At 43.3% G+C, this 16,722-nt stretch overlaps 1 protein-coding gene across 2 annotated transcripts in view; it reads right to left on the bottom strand.

Annotated features, from left to right (window-relative positions):
- Positions 1-16,227, bottom strand: part of PLPP1 (phospholipid phosphatase 1) — a 59,220-nt gene extending 42,993 nt beyond the window's left edge. For both annotated transcript variants that reach the window (XM_061469411.1, XM_061469412.1), the window contains exon 1: positions 16,000-16,227. In XM_061469411.1, coding sequence (XP_061325395.1) covers positions 16,000-16,057 — 58 coding nt within the window. In that variant the 5' untranslated portion in view covers positions 16,058-16,227. The remainder of the gene's footprint in view (positions 1-15,999) is intronic.
- Positions 16,228-16,722: the final 495 nt, after the last annotated feature.

Below are 16,722 nucleotides of genomic sequence, written 5' to 3'. Positions count from 1 at the left end.
GTAAGTCACTTAAAAGGGTATTAAATAGTTTATTCTTGTATCCATTAGAAGAGAAGACATCAAGGGTGAAACTGTAGGAACAAAGGGATAAATCCTGGCCTCCTCTCTGGGCTGCTAGTTTGCAGTGCAAAAGCTCATGAAGTGCATACTGAAACTGTGTATGAGTTTGGTAACACCCCAGCTCCTAGTCCCTCTTCCAAGAAAATCGCTATGGTCATAGAAGGCAGTCTGGCTGGAATTTACAGCCTCCTATGGAGCAAAGATGAAATTTTTCCACAAAGCATGTGAACTCCTAAGGACTGTCCACACTTAGCCTTAACAACTGGGGATGCTGATGCAGCACAGCACTTCAGCAGATGCTTACCATCCTGTAGAGAAAAAACAGAACAAGAACACAAACAGCGTTAAGCTTGTTCAAATTTAAGCACAAAGCTTTTCATGAAGTAGAATGCCACCTTCAAATCAACTGGATCTCAAAGGTTGCTCTCCTTCCTCTGCTTTAATGACTGAGAAAAAAGATAGAACTTGACAGAATGCAGATGGCAGAAACAGCCAAAACAGAACTGCAGCCCTTCACATATGAAAGGGGCCACACCAAAGAACTTTGAAAGTTCAGTCAGATCAAAGGACACATGTCTGGAGCCAATTTTTAGCTCCACTCAAGGACATGGCAAGATGCCACTAACAAGTCAGAGCCCATGTTTCCCGTTTTTGTTCTATTGCATACCCAGTGTTAGGATGATGGAGTGGCAAAACCATTACTTATTTAATAGAATCCTATCTTCTCAAACAGGTCACCAGATTTTCACTTGCGGAAATATTACATCCTTGTGGTTAATTTAAGCAGTAGCTTGTGTTTTGCAGAAGTTGACTACTTAACAGACATAAATACCTGTATTCCCAGAAAAGCTCAATACCAAGCTCACTAAAACTCAATACCAAGCATCTTGCTGTTTCATTTAATTACATTTTCAGCTTTCCAGATCAACCTTTTATTTTCTAATCAATATTGCTCAGTTTTCACAAAAAGATTTTGAGGTGATTTGCTTGGTTTTGTTTCTGGGCTTAATTTCATTAGCATGGGATATTTCATTTTCACCAGCAGCTGAAATATACAACTGTTTGGACTGGAGGGGACCTTAAAGCTCATCTGTTTCAACCCCTTGCCATGGGCAGGGACACCTTCTGCTAGACTAGGTTGCTCAAAGCCCCATTCAACCTGGCCTTGAACACTGCCAGGGATGAGGCAGCCACAGCTTCTCTGGGCAACCTGGGCCAGCACTTCACCACCCTCACAGGGAAGAATTCTTCCCAATATCTAATCTAAATTTACCCTCTTTCCATTTAAAGCCATTCCCCCTTGTCTTGTCACTACATGTCCTTGTAAAAAGCCCCTCTCCAGATTTCTTTTGGAAGACTGATGTAGGATCTCCCTGGAGCCCTCTTCTCTAGGCTGAACAAGCCCAGCTCTCTCAGCCTGTCTCCATAGGAGAGGTGCTCCAGCCTTCTGATCATCTTCGTGGCCTCCTCTGGACTTGCTCAAGCAGGTCCACATCCTTATGTTGGCAACCCCAGAGCTGAACATAGTGCTGCAGGTGAGGGGTCACAAGAGCAGATAGAGGGAAAGAATCACCTCCCTCCACCTGCTGGTCTCACAGGTCATGGGTCATGCATTTGGTTTTTATTTTCAAGGAAGATTTCTTTAGGGACAGGAAGAGAGCTATTACATGAGTGTACATGAAAAAGAACAGTGAGTGTTTTAAACCTACTAGCAAAAAAAAAAAAACAGGTGTTTTTTTTTTTGTTGTTGTGTAACTGCAAGCAGGAGAGACTCGCTCTGCAACCAGGTTTAGACAGGGGAAGGGGGAAGAGGAAAAGCAGCACAGAGGACAGCTTCACTGAAGTGAATGCAAAATTCATTTTATAGTTCACAGAAAAATAATACAAGAAATTAGAAGGTGACTACACATCTTACACTCACTGCCCATTTCCATTTTTTTACATTACTGTTAGAATTCCCAGTGCAATCTAAACAATGCACTGCTTTCCAGCACTGAAGTAAAAGACCAAAATGGCGTTTAGTTGACAGTTAACCTACCCTAAACAACTACTAGCATTTTTACTACTGCTTAGTTTACAGGGAGAGAAGACAACACTTAGTACATTGTAATCGAAAGGTGCTGAAGATTTCACCATAACAGGGGAAAAAAAAACAACTAAAATACACTAATGTCCGTAACCAGCCAGTATTGCCATCACAGGTGCCAAGCATCTCCATGACCTTTAAGCAGGCAGACTCTACAGTGAACCTCTAAAGAATGCATGCATATTCCGTTTCATTAACTTCTACAAACTGGAGGAAAGGCTGACCAAGATCTACTGAAAGATTACGGGCTAAAAGGCAATCTTGTAGATCAACTTTCATGCCTTGTCCTCTTCAAGATGCACCTCCTCTTCATTTTTACCTCGCCAGCACCAGCAGTAATCTCCGAGAGTGCTCTTCTCGTCCAGGTAACTTTATACCTTCAAGGACTGGAATGCATCACTTGTTTTTCATATCCTCTAAAAAGCATGAACTTCAGCTCTAAGAAAATGTTTTCCTTGAAGTGCCCCATGCTCTGGACTCAGAATTAGCGTTGTCTATATTCTGTTAAAAGCTGTCTAGTTGATCTCATCATAAACTAGTGACCTGGGCTGTTTTCCAAGATGGCAGCAAGAAACAGATGGCACTCCTCTGATCTGGTTTCTCTCCCCTTTAAATATACAGAGAAAATAACCTGATCACTTAAGTGCTCTGAAACTGGCCTATCCAAGAGACACTTCTGTAATGCTCATGCAAACAGATCCTGGCTAACCCTGAAAGCTACAGCACTAGTAACAAAATTGAATAGGAAAAAAGACTCTGGAGATTTGAAACCTTTACCTATGTAAAGAAGGTGAAAAGTCTTCATATATACTAACAAGAATAAACGTGCACAGGATGGACAGGGAGAGGAGAGAGGCAAGACAGATACTTGAATTACTGAACAGTGTTTGCATAGAAGAAACAGCAGGAAGTTTTTGGCTATAAGAAAAAGACGACACACATTTGAACAGAATTAAGTTAAACTAGCTGAATTACCTAAATGGGGCTATGCTGAATTCACAAAGAGTTTCCAGCACTAATCTTTAGGTTCAAGCCAGTTGCAGTGTGGTTTCCATTGAAAACCTATGGATACCTCATGGTAATATCAATACTTCAGGGAACTCATTTAATCACATCTGGCTGGACGACACAGCACAACCCAAAAGCCTGTAAGGAAAGGAGGGAAGTCCAGGCTCAGAGACCAGGGAGGAAGTTGCTGTGAGAATGGCTCTCCACCCACACAAAGGGAATGTCAAGAAAAACAATACCCAAGGGAAGAGGGGTGGGGTGGGTGTGAAGTCTCATTTTAAAAAAGACAACAGTTTAATGGAAAAAAAAAAATACCTTTATTTTAGAGGGTGTTTTTTTTTTAATATGTTATATTTTAAATAGTTTTAAGATGCAATCAAAGAAAAGTCATTAAAGTTACATAATTTTCTTGTACAAATGAAGCGCTGGATACCAAACTATGAACTTTTCCCAATGTGCCTAACACTGCCTTATTCTTTTAATTTGTTGCATTTATCAAATCTGTAGCTTTAGAGTTAGGTGCTTAAATTTAGAGGCATAAGGAATTGGATTCTGATACCAAGATGTCCATTTGGCTTGGCCAGCGAGCTGCACAGAATATTTTGGGGATATATTTCCCTAAACAGGAAAAAAAAAAAAAAAAAACAACAAAACCCCAGCATTTATAGCTGAATTTGTTTTTAAACACAACCAGCAGTTGCCATAAATATTTAAGACCAGCGGAGAATACACTTCAACATGAGGTAGGCTCAGGGTCTGAAAATACTGCGTTCTAGTGAAAATTTAGGAACGTTTTCCTAATCAAGTCTGTGGACACAGTTTTAGATAGGTCTCTAAGTTTTATATTTGACAGGTAAGGGACTCTTGAAGTTTCTGGCCATATCAGGTATAGTGTACAATCTGGCGCAGAACCAAGTGTGGTAGTCACAAAACCTGGCTATACTCTCAAGAGCAACTCAAGACAAGCTCTCTTCTCACCTCTGGCCTTCTACTGGTATCCCCTTCCCTGCAAGGGGCACTAGGTTTTCACACCATCCTGTCCAAAGAAAGATCCTGTGCCCACACAACACAGTTTTTCATGAGCACTTGCTCATTTGGGTAAGTGTGCTGACTGTTGGTGAAAGGGACAGAAAAGGAACATGTAGCCAATGATGTGGAAGAAGGGAGAACAAGGACAGACTAGCCGTAGTCTCAGATCAGTTTAAACACCTTGCCACATTTTTTCCTGGTCAGTGCTGCTTTCCCCTCCACAGTTTTAAGCAGTTCAAAGGAATGTACTGTATTCTATGTCAACATCCTTTAATTAACCCAGATGCCCTCCTTATCTGTGGAAGCAACAAAATCTTAGCTTCAGGCTCTGTGCAATCTTAAAAACTAGTGCTGAATTGGTGTTTCAAGTTCCCCGAGACACACAAGGCTTCTACCTAGTCTTCAATCAGGAAGGCCTTCTCATTTAAACAAATGAATATTTAGAACTAGGAGAAAAGCAATGACTCGTAAGGCAGTCTATAGCAAATGAGAATATTCTAGCTTGATTATTAACCAGTTTTCTCCTTATGCTGTAGTGAGCTCGCAAGTAAGTGCTAGAGTAAGAAACACTAATTTAACATAAGACTGGTAAGACTTATGTTTCTATACATTTATCCTGCAAAGTAGGAATTCTGGCTATATTAGAGAAATAATCCCCATAGGACACCACAAATGACAGCCTCAAAACAGAACAACTATCCAGTTAAGGCTGCTCATCCAAGGAAAAGTTGCTTTTCATAGCATACATTCTTACTAGAGAGATGCTGCTGTAAATAACCCCACACAGAGACAAATGCTATCATTCTGAGCTGAACCTATACAGCTGGCAACTACCACTGAGGGCAACAGAGAATTTAAATTCCCCCAGTCTTACAGATGTATTTTTGTTTTGTTTTCAGCCAAGACAACCATGTTTGTTTTGCTGCTCATTTTGCAACGTACAGTCTGAGGTAAGGAAGCAAGCGAGAGATGTAAAGAAACTGGGAAAGGTCACCCTCATGCTGCTGGAGAGACTTTGGGAGCATCTGTAGATAAGATTGCTCTTTGTAAAAAGCAGATGTGCCAAATTTCTTTTTTTTCCCCACAAGCAGTCAAGAGAAGGAATCAACGGCCCTTAGACACAAAGTTCTAGAAATCCAGAAAGCTACAAAGAGGAAGAAGAGATTTTAAAAAAAAAAGTATTTAGACTTTTGACACCTAGGAGTGAGGAACATACAATATATACACCATATATTTTCAATAGGTAAGATGAGCTGATAGCCCACAGTTCACCTCACAGCCACTTTTAAAAGAACTTTATCTTTTCTACCCCAAGGAATGCAAAGTATTTCTAATATCAGCACACTGATTGTTCTAGTAACACCAGACGCTGTGCTAGGCATCAGTAAACAGGATATATGTATTTAATGGCATGAACTACATTCTAATCTGTTACTATTCTACTTGTAACTGCACACTACTTACTTTTTGTTTTCTGATCAATGATTTGGCTAGCAAGAAGCCTGGTCTGCACTGTGGGCTGAGGACACCTCACTAAACAACTCCCTCATCATGCCTTACACTTTTGGTTGAGCCAAGGTAAAGGTGGCAGAGGCAGGAAGCAAAGGAAACCTTCCTCTGAGCTGGACCAGTGCTAGCACTGAAGAGTGCAATTTTTAGTCCAGTCACTTACTAATACAGAACGACATCATAGGATCATAGAACAAACTAGGTTGGAAAAGACCTTTAAAATCATCGAGCCCAACCATTACCTAAGGACTGTCAAGCCCACCACTAAACCATGTCACTAAAGGCAAAATGATCTCCCTTCATGGCTGCCCCTCATGATCTCCAGTCACAGCCACACCTCATGCGCCCCCTCATAGTGGCCCCACACGGTATAGGTGCTACCCCTACCATCATGGCCACCCCTCAGAGCCCATGGCTGCTTTGGCTCTCCCCTGATACCCCTCACCCCTTGTATTCTAGCTCCTCCATATTCAACAGTTTAGTACTACATGGGAGCACTAGTTCAGTTACCTACATTACCAATCCATTAGAACAGGTCACAACACTTGTTTAAAAATATTCCTAGAAGTGTATTCTCTTTCGTATCTATATTTCAACCAAAAAAAAAAAAAAAAGGCAGTTAGAAGCACTAAATACCTGTTAATCTAAAAACCATGCAGTTGTCTCTCCTGTGAGCAAGTACAGAAATACAAATACAGAATAAAAAACTCAGAGAGGCAAGTCAGCAATATATCCTAGCCTGCTCTATTACACAGATTACAGTATATGGCTTAATCAAGCCAGTGACAGGTCACAAGCAAAGGCTGTGCCCTGGACTCTGCTGTGCTCAGGGGACTGAGAAGGCTCAAGTTAGACCAGCCCATCCACAAGCTCCTGGAACTCATCACCAGTCCACACATTGAGACGGGCCAGCTGCCCTCATTGCTGACAGACCTGACAAGGATTTAAGATCCACAAACTAATAGGTGAAAGCCACTAGGAAGACAGGAGGGTGGAAAGGGAGAGCAATGCGGATCATGGCACAGGTAAGAGTCCAACTGGCTGAAGCCACAGCAAGTGAGACTGACTTCTACTGTAACCCTTCCTGGTGAGGGAAAATTAAATATTTAATCACTGCTCACATTATGTGCTCAGTACTACAGTCACCGATAAAAGCTTTGACTGTATTGTCTAGAGAATTAAAAAGCCCACAGATACAAAACCATGTACACGCCCCCAAAGACCAAGATGATCTACAAACAATCAAACTAAAGCACTGGGCTTACAGGCATGGAGAACTATACAGCAAAATAAACTGATCACGGTCAGCTGCTGGCATGACAGGGAGGGATTTATTTTATTTCTATTTTTTTACTGCAGGTGACACCAACTCCAAATGGCATTTAAGACTAGTGCTCTTCTTTTAAACTCCAGAAGTTTTAATTATTTTTCCATTTTAATCTTTGTTTTGCGGAAGAGCACAGCAAGAGGCTTTCAGAGCATTTCACATATAGCTACACACCCTAACCTGAAATACCTCTCAGCCTCTAGAAAGGTAATGGGCAATTAGTCATTAGGAGTGCAAATGCTTTTTCCAGCGAGCCTTACAAGCATAATAATATTTTATGCAAACAGTCTTTAACAAAGCCAGGTATTACAATGGTAGTGTTACAAAGGGACTCAGAATTTCCATAAGATTGTCTACCTTGTCATTCACCAGAATGTGAATGTACATATTGTACATACTGTATATATTGCTGCATGCCACCATGTTTGAGTATTTTTACACTATTTTTCACTGTATACTGAAGTTTGTAGTGTCTAACAGTATATTTTGAAAACATAAGCTCTGTATTAAGCTAGATCGATATAGAATTTTAAAAGAAAAAATTAGAATACCCTATATATTTTAGAGCTATCAGAGCAATCATTTGGCACCAATTCAGAAGACTTTCTGAGAAGTTAATTTAACCAGAATTTGTAAAAAATATTTATACAACACTGCTCTTAATACTTGAGTAAAATTAATAATACTGCAGTATAAAAAGGCTTCCAGTACTCACATAATAAGAGCAGGTGTCATTTTCCAGTTTCAGTAGAAATTAACAGTATTAGATTTGTGATCCAAGTTTCTATATATGAATTAGAGATTTCATTTCCTGTCTTGAGGATAGGAGTCTTAAGATTCAGGAAGATATGGGAATAGTAACAAGAGGCTGTCTGCAACGGGAATAGTGATCTTGCTTCCATTCCCATCATCTGCATTAGCATTAGACCCAGCTACCATACTTGTTTGGAGTATTTTAAGTGAATACTAGTACTGTAGTATAGGCTCACATATCAAAACAGTTAAAAACAGTTTAAAAAGTTAAAAAAAGAAAATCTAAGTTTCCTTCAGCCAGCAAAAAGCTACCGAACTCATAAGAAACATCACGAAAATGAGATACTGATCAAGATAATGATTTTTGGAATTTAACAGGGTACAGTTCCTGACTGGATAGAGCTATTTGCAAGGCTTGATCTCACTGCCTCCCTTCTGTATCTCAGCATTAAACACCCTCTTGGCTCCTTAAGGGCCACATATGCTCCCCATTAGCTTGCTGCACATCATTATAACTAGAAATTTATTCTCTTGAGTCTCTCCACCACTAGCTTTCAAACCAGCCTCTTCAGCTTAAGGTGAGGATAATCCACTGCCCTTCAGAAACCTTAAAATAAGGAATATAAGCTTAGATACGTGTATGTTCCTTATCATTCCAATACTCCAGTTTCAGAGAATACTGCACCTACTGTTAAGTTTCAGTGACATGGTCAGAACAGGTTTACAGTAATCTGCAGATCTGCAATAACAGAACAAAGTTAAAGGGACAAAAATGCACTGAACTTAGTTTGAGGAGAAAAATTATTCCAAGAGGGGTGAAGTTACCCAAGGTGCTGAAATTCAATACGTAATCCCTTCTAAACCTAAGTCAAAAAATGAGCAAAACTCCTGTTTGGTACAGCTTCCTCCTTGCCTAGGAAAGGCATCTTGTTACAAAAACGTGTAACCCTTCTTCTAAACCAGGGATGGCTAGCTACCTGCTCAAAACCACTTTATGAGATCAAGTAACCCTCATGTGGTCTCTCCGAAAGCTGCACAATTAGCAGTAACAGATGAAGGGGAGGAGGAGACACTAAAATCTAGGCTAATCCTAGCAATATTCACTGTTTCATAAGAAGCATCAGAGAAACAAGGATGTATTCATATGGCTCCTGCTTACCTTCAGTTCCATATAATAGAATCACGATTTACAGCCATCCCAAGACAGCTGCCCTGACCTGACATACTTGCCTTTTATAATTTAAAATAAAAAGTTTTATTTTCCTGTTGCCAGATAGCAACGTGTCACATGAACACGGATGCCAAAACCGTGCTTAAGTACAATACAAATAAAACCATTAAACTACAAGTAAAGATGCATAAATAAAAATGTTGAAATACAATACAAATAAAGCTGTTGAAGTACAATACAAATAAAACCTTAACACACTTCTGAGTCAGACTGCTCCTTGGTTACAGTCTTTTAAAGATGAGTCAGTGAAGTCTGTAACATAGCAAGACCAGCCTAATAATGCCTCTTGTACTGATCATTTCAAATTCTGTAACTCAATGGGGTAACAGAGTATTTGATAAGAGCACCAAACAATTTGAACATTATTTTCCTGTATCATATTCTGCTAAAAACCTTATTTGGGTCTATTTTTCATTTCTATATGAACAAGCAGTCTTGATTTTAAAAGTGGAACCTGGCTGTGCTAGACACATTCTTGTACCAGAGACTCTGGGAAAAGTACTTTCAAAGACACAATGCAAGTTTATCAGAGAGCTTTCAGTTCCATGCCTTCAAAATAAGTCTCATAACTTGGAAAGCTCTTTCCAGAAAGTGGGTCAACTCATTAGCAGCTGATAAGAGATGAGCAAAAGACCCTTAATAGAAGCAGCAGTTTCCTTCCAGTTTTCAAAATGCAGGACTACACCATTCTGGATGGAAAATTGCTTGTAGATCTACTCACAAGTGGACTGAGAGGTATATTGCTGCAGCTGAACTGAACAGTATTTCCTGATGTGGTCGCAACTCAACTGTTCCTACAGTCTAAGAAAGTATCTTAAGGAAATCTTGCTTCTTCTGGATAGCTTAAATGGTTTTCTTTTTTATGTCCTAAAACTGGGCTGATTAGTCACTTGCTAGTCATCTATTACCTGCATATCTAGCGTTTGTGGATTTTTCAGTTGTCTTCAGTCAACCATTTTACCTTATTAAACCCTAAGGAGTACCTTCCACTGCAGAACAGGGAAAGGCACCAATCCCTGGCACCACTACTCCTGAGCAGATACAGCAATAATCAAGCCCATCACCAAAGAATCTAACTTAATTTTAAGGTCCTGCTTCTGTGGGCTGTATAACTTGCCAATAAAGTCCCCTGTAACTCTGTTTCCCACTTGCTTTTCTCTTTTCTCCTCCCCATCCTCCAAGGTGAGTTTGTTTTAACTCTCCTGAACTCATTCTGAAAAGAGCATTATCCATTGCTGGGGATAAAGTCATCTGGAAGGCTGCAAAAACTCAAGCTATCTCCCACCATTGGATACCTTCCAGAGTTAAGCCACCTCTTCATGCTACCCACTTCTGATGCTCCAACAGTCACAGATAGAGGACTATCACAGCTTTACCCTGTCATCAGTGTCTGATCAGTGCAACAATGCTCCTGCATAAAATTCAGCAGTAGGACACAACCAGTAGTCAACTCTACTTCTCCTCCCAGCAGGGCTCTCGTGTGGTTTTCAGACCAAGCTGCTTTTAGTCAGTATGAGTTCACGCTATCCAACTCCTTAAAAACAGGTCAGTGTACTCAATCAGCTTAGCGCAGGCTCAACAAGCACCCAAGCAGCTACAAAATTGAGGCAGGACCTCTTTAACTATGAGAGACAAGCTATTTCATAATGTAGCTGTAGTGTGATACTTTATTTTCTGTTGAAAATGTCAGAAGCCCCTTCCATTCCCTTTGAGCAAAGGTCACCACCTTCACATAAGCACATTGCAAGAGCTTTCTGTTTAAGGTTAACAGGCCACCAGGACTCAAGCAGCTGGTAAGGAACCTCACTGCTCACAAGCATCTTCTTGTATTATGCCAAGAGGAATGAGCATAGTGCCAAATTAAAGGTAATTTGGGAAGGCACTGGAAGGTGAATTAGGATTTACCCACTGCTATAAAAATGAAGGGCAAGAACTCTGAGGCAAGAGTTAGCTAGACTACAAGATACACTGTAAGAGCAATACCTGGCAGAGCAAGAATCAGATTGCTGACTTCGAATAGTGTTCACTAGCCAAGTTCTAACCTGCAGCTTTTCAGTAGGCTTCCGAGCAAGATGGAGAAAGTCTCCGGATAGAGCATTTTTCTTTATGTGGGGGCAAATAAGAACTGACTGTTGCCAGAACAGTAACAAGGGACAGTGCCACAACCAAAGTACTCAGTCTCGTATGTTTAAGAAACCACAGCAGGAAAGGGAAGACTTTCCCTGGTTTAGATGACAATCATGTTTCCAATGAACTGAGAGTCAACTTTGCGACTATCATCTCATGGTACCTGCTGGACAGTGTCATTTGAAAACAAGCTGCTCTTTCATACAAACCTGTTACAGCTTAACAACGTATTTAAGCACTGGAAAAAAGATTCAGCATCCACATGACATGGAAAATAAGGATGGTGACACATGTCAGTGAGTCACAAGCAGTCAGGGAGGAGGTTTTATTTGAACTAGGACAATCAGGAAGCACTAACCCACATACAGGGAGGCCTTCCCTGCCTAACAGCAACATCTTAATTGTCATAGAGGCAGATGCCTTCAGTGAGTATACACTGCCAGAAGGGAAGAATGGCACCCACAGCAGACATTTTACAGGGTGTGCAGTGGTCCAGCCACCTGAGCTTCCCACACCACATACTGCAAAAGCAAACTCACCTGTCCTATACACAGGAATCTGCAGTTAGCATATGTGTATAACATAACACTCCATGCAGAATACTTTAAATAGTAAGCATAAAAAAGTTACAAGCATTTAGTACTTCTGGATTTAGATCACATATTCCTTCTGTTTGGAGGACTACAACTTCTCCTTCCATTACTCAGAAGCAGTTTCATGATGAAAAAGACAAGACTGACAAGAGTCTCACTTTCCATACCACCAGCTACCTACCAACATCTTCCTTTTTTGCATAGGTACTGCTTGCAGCTCAAGGTGCTTCAACACCCAAGGAGCAGACAGTCCCGCTGTTAAAGAACAGCTGGGCAGTAGGGAAGTTTTCAACTGGCTTCTTGAGCCAGCATAGGGTGGAACATGGAGAGGAGAGGGAAAAAAAATCCCCACACATCTACCCACCAAAAATAACTAGATATAAAATGGATGTAAATCTAGTTAAGCATTTCTTTACTGTTTCCAACATATTGCAGAAGAGTGGATCAGAACAGTGAAGAGCTGAATTCTTTAGAAGACATCAATTTTTCTAGTCTTTGGTTGTACATATTCTTACATTACACCAGCAATCACACATTGACAAGTGCACTCCCTAATTACTTAAAATAGCTTGTCAGTGATTGTATAGTTAGGCAAGGGACTAATGAAACAGTTTCTGTTTTACTGCATCCCTGCACTGAAGTTAAGACATGAACTGTAACAAGCACAGACCAGATGCGAGTTCTCCTAGAGTCTTAAGTCACAGAGAATGCTCTCCTTATTGCTGCAGTCACCTCTGCAGAACTACTTTAATCTGACTTGGTCTTTGAGTGTGGTCTAAAATGTGTTTAGTAGTTCTTCCACTTCTTTAAGTGTTGTTTACCCGCCTTAATGAAGGTGACTGATTTGCAGTCAAACAATAGACATGTTAAAGAGTGACAGAGAATATATGAAGATATCACTCACAAGCTAAGTAATTAAGTTATTAGAATAAGCTGTTCTCTTTTGCATGATAAATCAAAAGTATAATAAACCATAAGAAACAAGTCTTAGTGTCAGAGAAAAAATGGTTCTGTTGTTGCCTAGAAATACCATTCCATCTACACAAAATGTCTATCAGAAAACCAAAGAGAGGCAAGTAACAAAAAATACGCAGGAGAAGAAAACTCTCCAGCCCAGGCCAGTCATGCTTTCCAGCAATGGAAGAAATCAACCACTGTCTACCAGCCCACGGAGAGGAAGGGAGCTGTTGCCTGCACTGCAGAGCTGCATACGGACATGCAGCACACCCCCCCTCAGCACTGCAGATCAGCACTCACAGAATGCAGATACAGCTTCATCGCACTATTTTTGGCCAGCTACTGCAGAAATCTGCAGCTTTTCTTCTAGATTCTCATTTTACAGAATATGACACTAGTTTAATGCTGAAACACTAGTATCACTTAGAAGGAATTCTCATCCTAGTAAGAGAGAGAGTTTTTATTTACTCTCAGGGCACCGAAGACTGCTTTCCCTAAATCCTATCACTCTCTTACAGGGTAGAAAGGTGGGTGAGTGGTCCTTAAGGCCAATTAAGAGCAACCTTAGGCTTCAGTTTCAGCTTAAAGGGGAGGTGTTGCTCCCTCCTGTGCTGCCTGCTCTTTCTTGGTCTCTTACTTCTGCTCCATCTTGGGCACTTGTGAATTAAATGGGTTTAATGAAAGGTCTGACAAGAAGGAAAAACAGTTGTTACAGTAAAGCTCTTTCTCCTTTCCTTCCCTTTGGAAAACTTGTGTTGGGAGAGTTGAACCTGCACAAAGAATGGTTTGACTCAAACAGGAGCGAGTAAGTCACAGGCATACACAGTCAGTCATCCACTTCCACTGCAGTGAATTTAGGATAAGGCAGGTCACTGTAACTTGAAGTGCTAACCTTAGGGTTTTTCCTGGCCAACACTGCTAAGGCAATTAAAATAATTTTTCTTCCCTATCTTCACTTACTATGGGGAAGGGATAACAGGAGAAAAAGCACAAGCTCTGTATCAAGTGACAATAAGAGTTACCCTGAGGATCATGACTATGCAACTGGTAGCCTTTTTGGTGTTAGAACAGGCTACAACACCAACATTGAGAGTTCACACCTCAACTGAAGCTGGCCTTCACAGTTTTAAACTTTCACTTAAACAAGTTTTTCCTTGGAGGTTCCATGTCTCTTTAAGTGAAGATACCAGTATGAGGTTATTAATACCTGCAAGTCACTTTATCTGGGCAGTTACCTCGGTCACTTGAGCAGACACCAAAGTGCACAGGGTGGAGGAAGGACAAGGAGAAAGTGAGAATTGGAATAGAAGCACACAATCAACAGGAGCTATTCTTCTTACAGTAAAAAAAATTACAACGGATTCCTGCTTTAGACCCACAGGCTTAAGACCTATGTTCTCCTATGGGCCTGCCTCAATCACATGGGAGCCAGGGAGAGGGGGAAGGGAATCTGGTGCTCTAGGCATTATCTTTGCCATTCCTACATTTAGCATATTTTTTGTCACAGCTAAAGTTTCACTGAAACCTGTAACTCGATGAGTTCAAAAGTTGCAGATGCCAAGAAACTTCAATGTTATGCACTGTCTGTATTCTTTTTTTCCCTACTAGGAGGAAGTAAACAGGCCCAAGGAAAATAAAAAGTCTGTCAACCCTCCAGCACACTGAGGCATCAGACTAGGGCATCTGTGATCCAAGTGCTACATGGAGGCAGGGGAAGGTATGTACAGTGATATTACACTGCAGGGCAAGGTCAAGAATACATCTCCAGGTGGTAACTTGGGGCAGGAGCAGGGGGAAACTCTCATTTTTTTAGCTAAATAATCCTGCTGTCATATGCCTCCTATAGACTTAATATATTGTTTTCCTTGATTACTCAAGATTAGTCAGGATATGCCTGTATGCTTCAAACAGTCTGAAGTATATGCACAGTGCAAAACTTTTGCTTAAAGATTTGGTAATGACAATTACCAGTACAGACAAAACTGCTTTACTGGACACAAAGACAGCGTGGAAGTTTAAGCCTTGCTATAGCACAGCTTTGCAAAACTTCTGATCTTAATAAAGACTGCTCATACTGGACTAGGTAGATCCACTATGATTCCCCAGAGGCTCGCTCTCATATAACATTTTTTCAGAGCAATGCATCATTCACTGCAATTTTGTTCTTTCAAGCCATTTAGCTACAAGTACCATTGCTTTTTGAAGCACCTATCAAGATAAAATGCTGCTCACTATGCTCCTACTGATGCTGGAGACATCTGCCTGACTGAACACGACCCAGTGTGAATGCCAAGAAAGTGCTTAGCTTTATGACTGAAGTACTATTCTCATTCGATTAGGAAGCAAATATCCAAAGCTAACACTTCCTAAGATTAACCAAGAAGTACATCTACAGATACTGAAGACACTTTCCAGGCTCTTAATAGCCAGAGGTCCAGAAGATTCACAACTCTTAGAGAATAAAACTTTCTCTCCACTGATCGACAACAAACATCACTACTCGTTACAGCGCGTCATTACCTAAAAGGAGTGAGCTAAAGCAAACTGACAGACCACGATGCATTACTTGGGGCAGCCAAGGTAAGCCGCTGCCGTCCTGCGGCGGTGTGCTCAGCACAAGGCCATCACCATGGCGCCTCTCCTGCCCCTGCTCATGCTCCTCACCGCTGCGCACAGACCAACATCACGTCCTGCTGCACACCCCCACTTCACTCTCAGCCTCAGCCTAGAGCATCACCAGAACCGCAAGCAACTAAGGCCTCAAAGAGAACCACCTCCTCCTTCCAGCCGCAGCGCGCCGCCGCTGCGGGTCACCGGGAGAAGCGCGCTTCCCGTGATGCTAGACCCTGTAGGGCAGCCCTCGACCACCGGGCTGACACACGCACCCTGCAGTCACCTACTTTCCCTCACAGCACGGGATTTGCCACCACCGGTTTACAGCCTACGGAAGAGGTCAGGGAAGACACAGTAAGGACAACAGAGATCAGAGGGAGCTCCAGGTATCAGTGGGTAGGCGGCAGCAGCTCCCTCCCCTCTGCAACTTCCCTGGGGGGCGGCAGTGACCAGATTCCTCTGGGAGAGGGGCAGCAGCGCTGCTGCCTCCGCGGCAGCAAGGGGAAGGAGGGAGGTGCGGAATACAGAGGGGCGGCAGGCAGTGGTGAAGAGGCACGCAGGCACAGGGAAGGGCATCGTGCCTGGCGCCGCTGGGGAAGAGAGTGGGAGAGGGGTAGCATGCGATTAGCCCGGTGTCGTGCGGGGAGGGAGCGCAGCGCCGCACCCAGGCCGCCCCTCATTACCCCTCCGCGTCCCGCCGACCTACCCAGCACCACGCAGATCACGTCCAGCGCCACGAAGGGCAACCGCGTCCTGTCAAACATGCTGGCAGCGCCGGGCGCCCGGCGCGGCGGCGGCGCCTCCTCGCGCGGCGCGGTGACAGCCTCGGCCGCAGAGGCGGGCGCGGAGCCGGGACGGAGGGAGTGGCTGAGACCCAGCCACGGCCAGGAGAGGCGCTGCGCTCCGAGCCAGAGGCTCCCGCACTCCTCGATCCCGGAACCCGCAGTGCGTTTCTACTACCCCCGCGGCGCCCACGGGGGCTTTAAAGAGAGCGGGCAGGCGCGGGGGTCTGAAGGGCGGGGTGGCGGTGCCTCATCCCGCCCATCCCTGCCCGCCACTGTGACGCCCCTCTACCGGCCGCGTTCCAAGGGCCGGGCGGGCCCGACCAATCGCTGTGGGGCCGGCCTCATGCCTCGCCCCGCCCCGCGCCGCCCCCTCCGCGCGGTGGGGCTATGCTGATCGTTCGGTCGCCGGTGGCTGCTGGGAACGGCCCGGTGCCGGTGCCGCTCGGGGCAGCGCCGCAGCGGTCCCTTCGCTCTGCCTCCACCTGCCTGCACGACGCCGTCCGCCGGCGGGGCGGGCCCCGGCGCAGGAGGTTGGCCCGTCAGACCCCGTCTCCTGAGGGGCTGCCCGCCGGGTGACCGTCACTGGACGGGTGGCGGACACGGGGGCTCAGCCGCCACCGGGCTGAGAAGGGCTGCAGTGGGTC

The sequence above is a fragment of the Pezoporus flaviventris genome, unplaced genomic scaffold (genome assembly GCF_033815535.1).
Source record: "Pezoporus flaviventris isolate CSIRO_AGI_PZ_B2104156 unplaced genomic scaffold, CSIRO_AGI_Pfla_v1 ptg000057l, whole genome shotgun sequence".
In the NCBI taxonomy this organism is placed as follows: Eukaryota; Metazoa; Chordata; class Aves; order Psittaciformes; family Psittacidae; genus Pezoporus; species Pezoporus flaviventris.
Note: the sequence above shows the minus strand (reverse complement) of the source record. Positions and strands in the feature narration are given on the sequence as shown.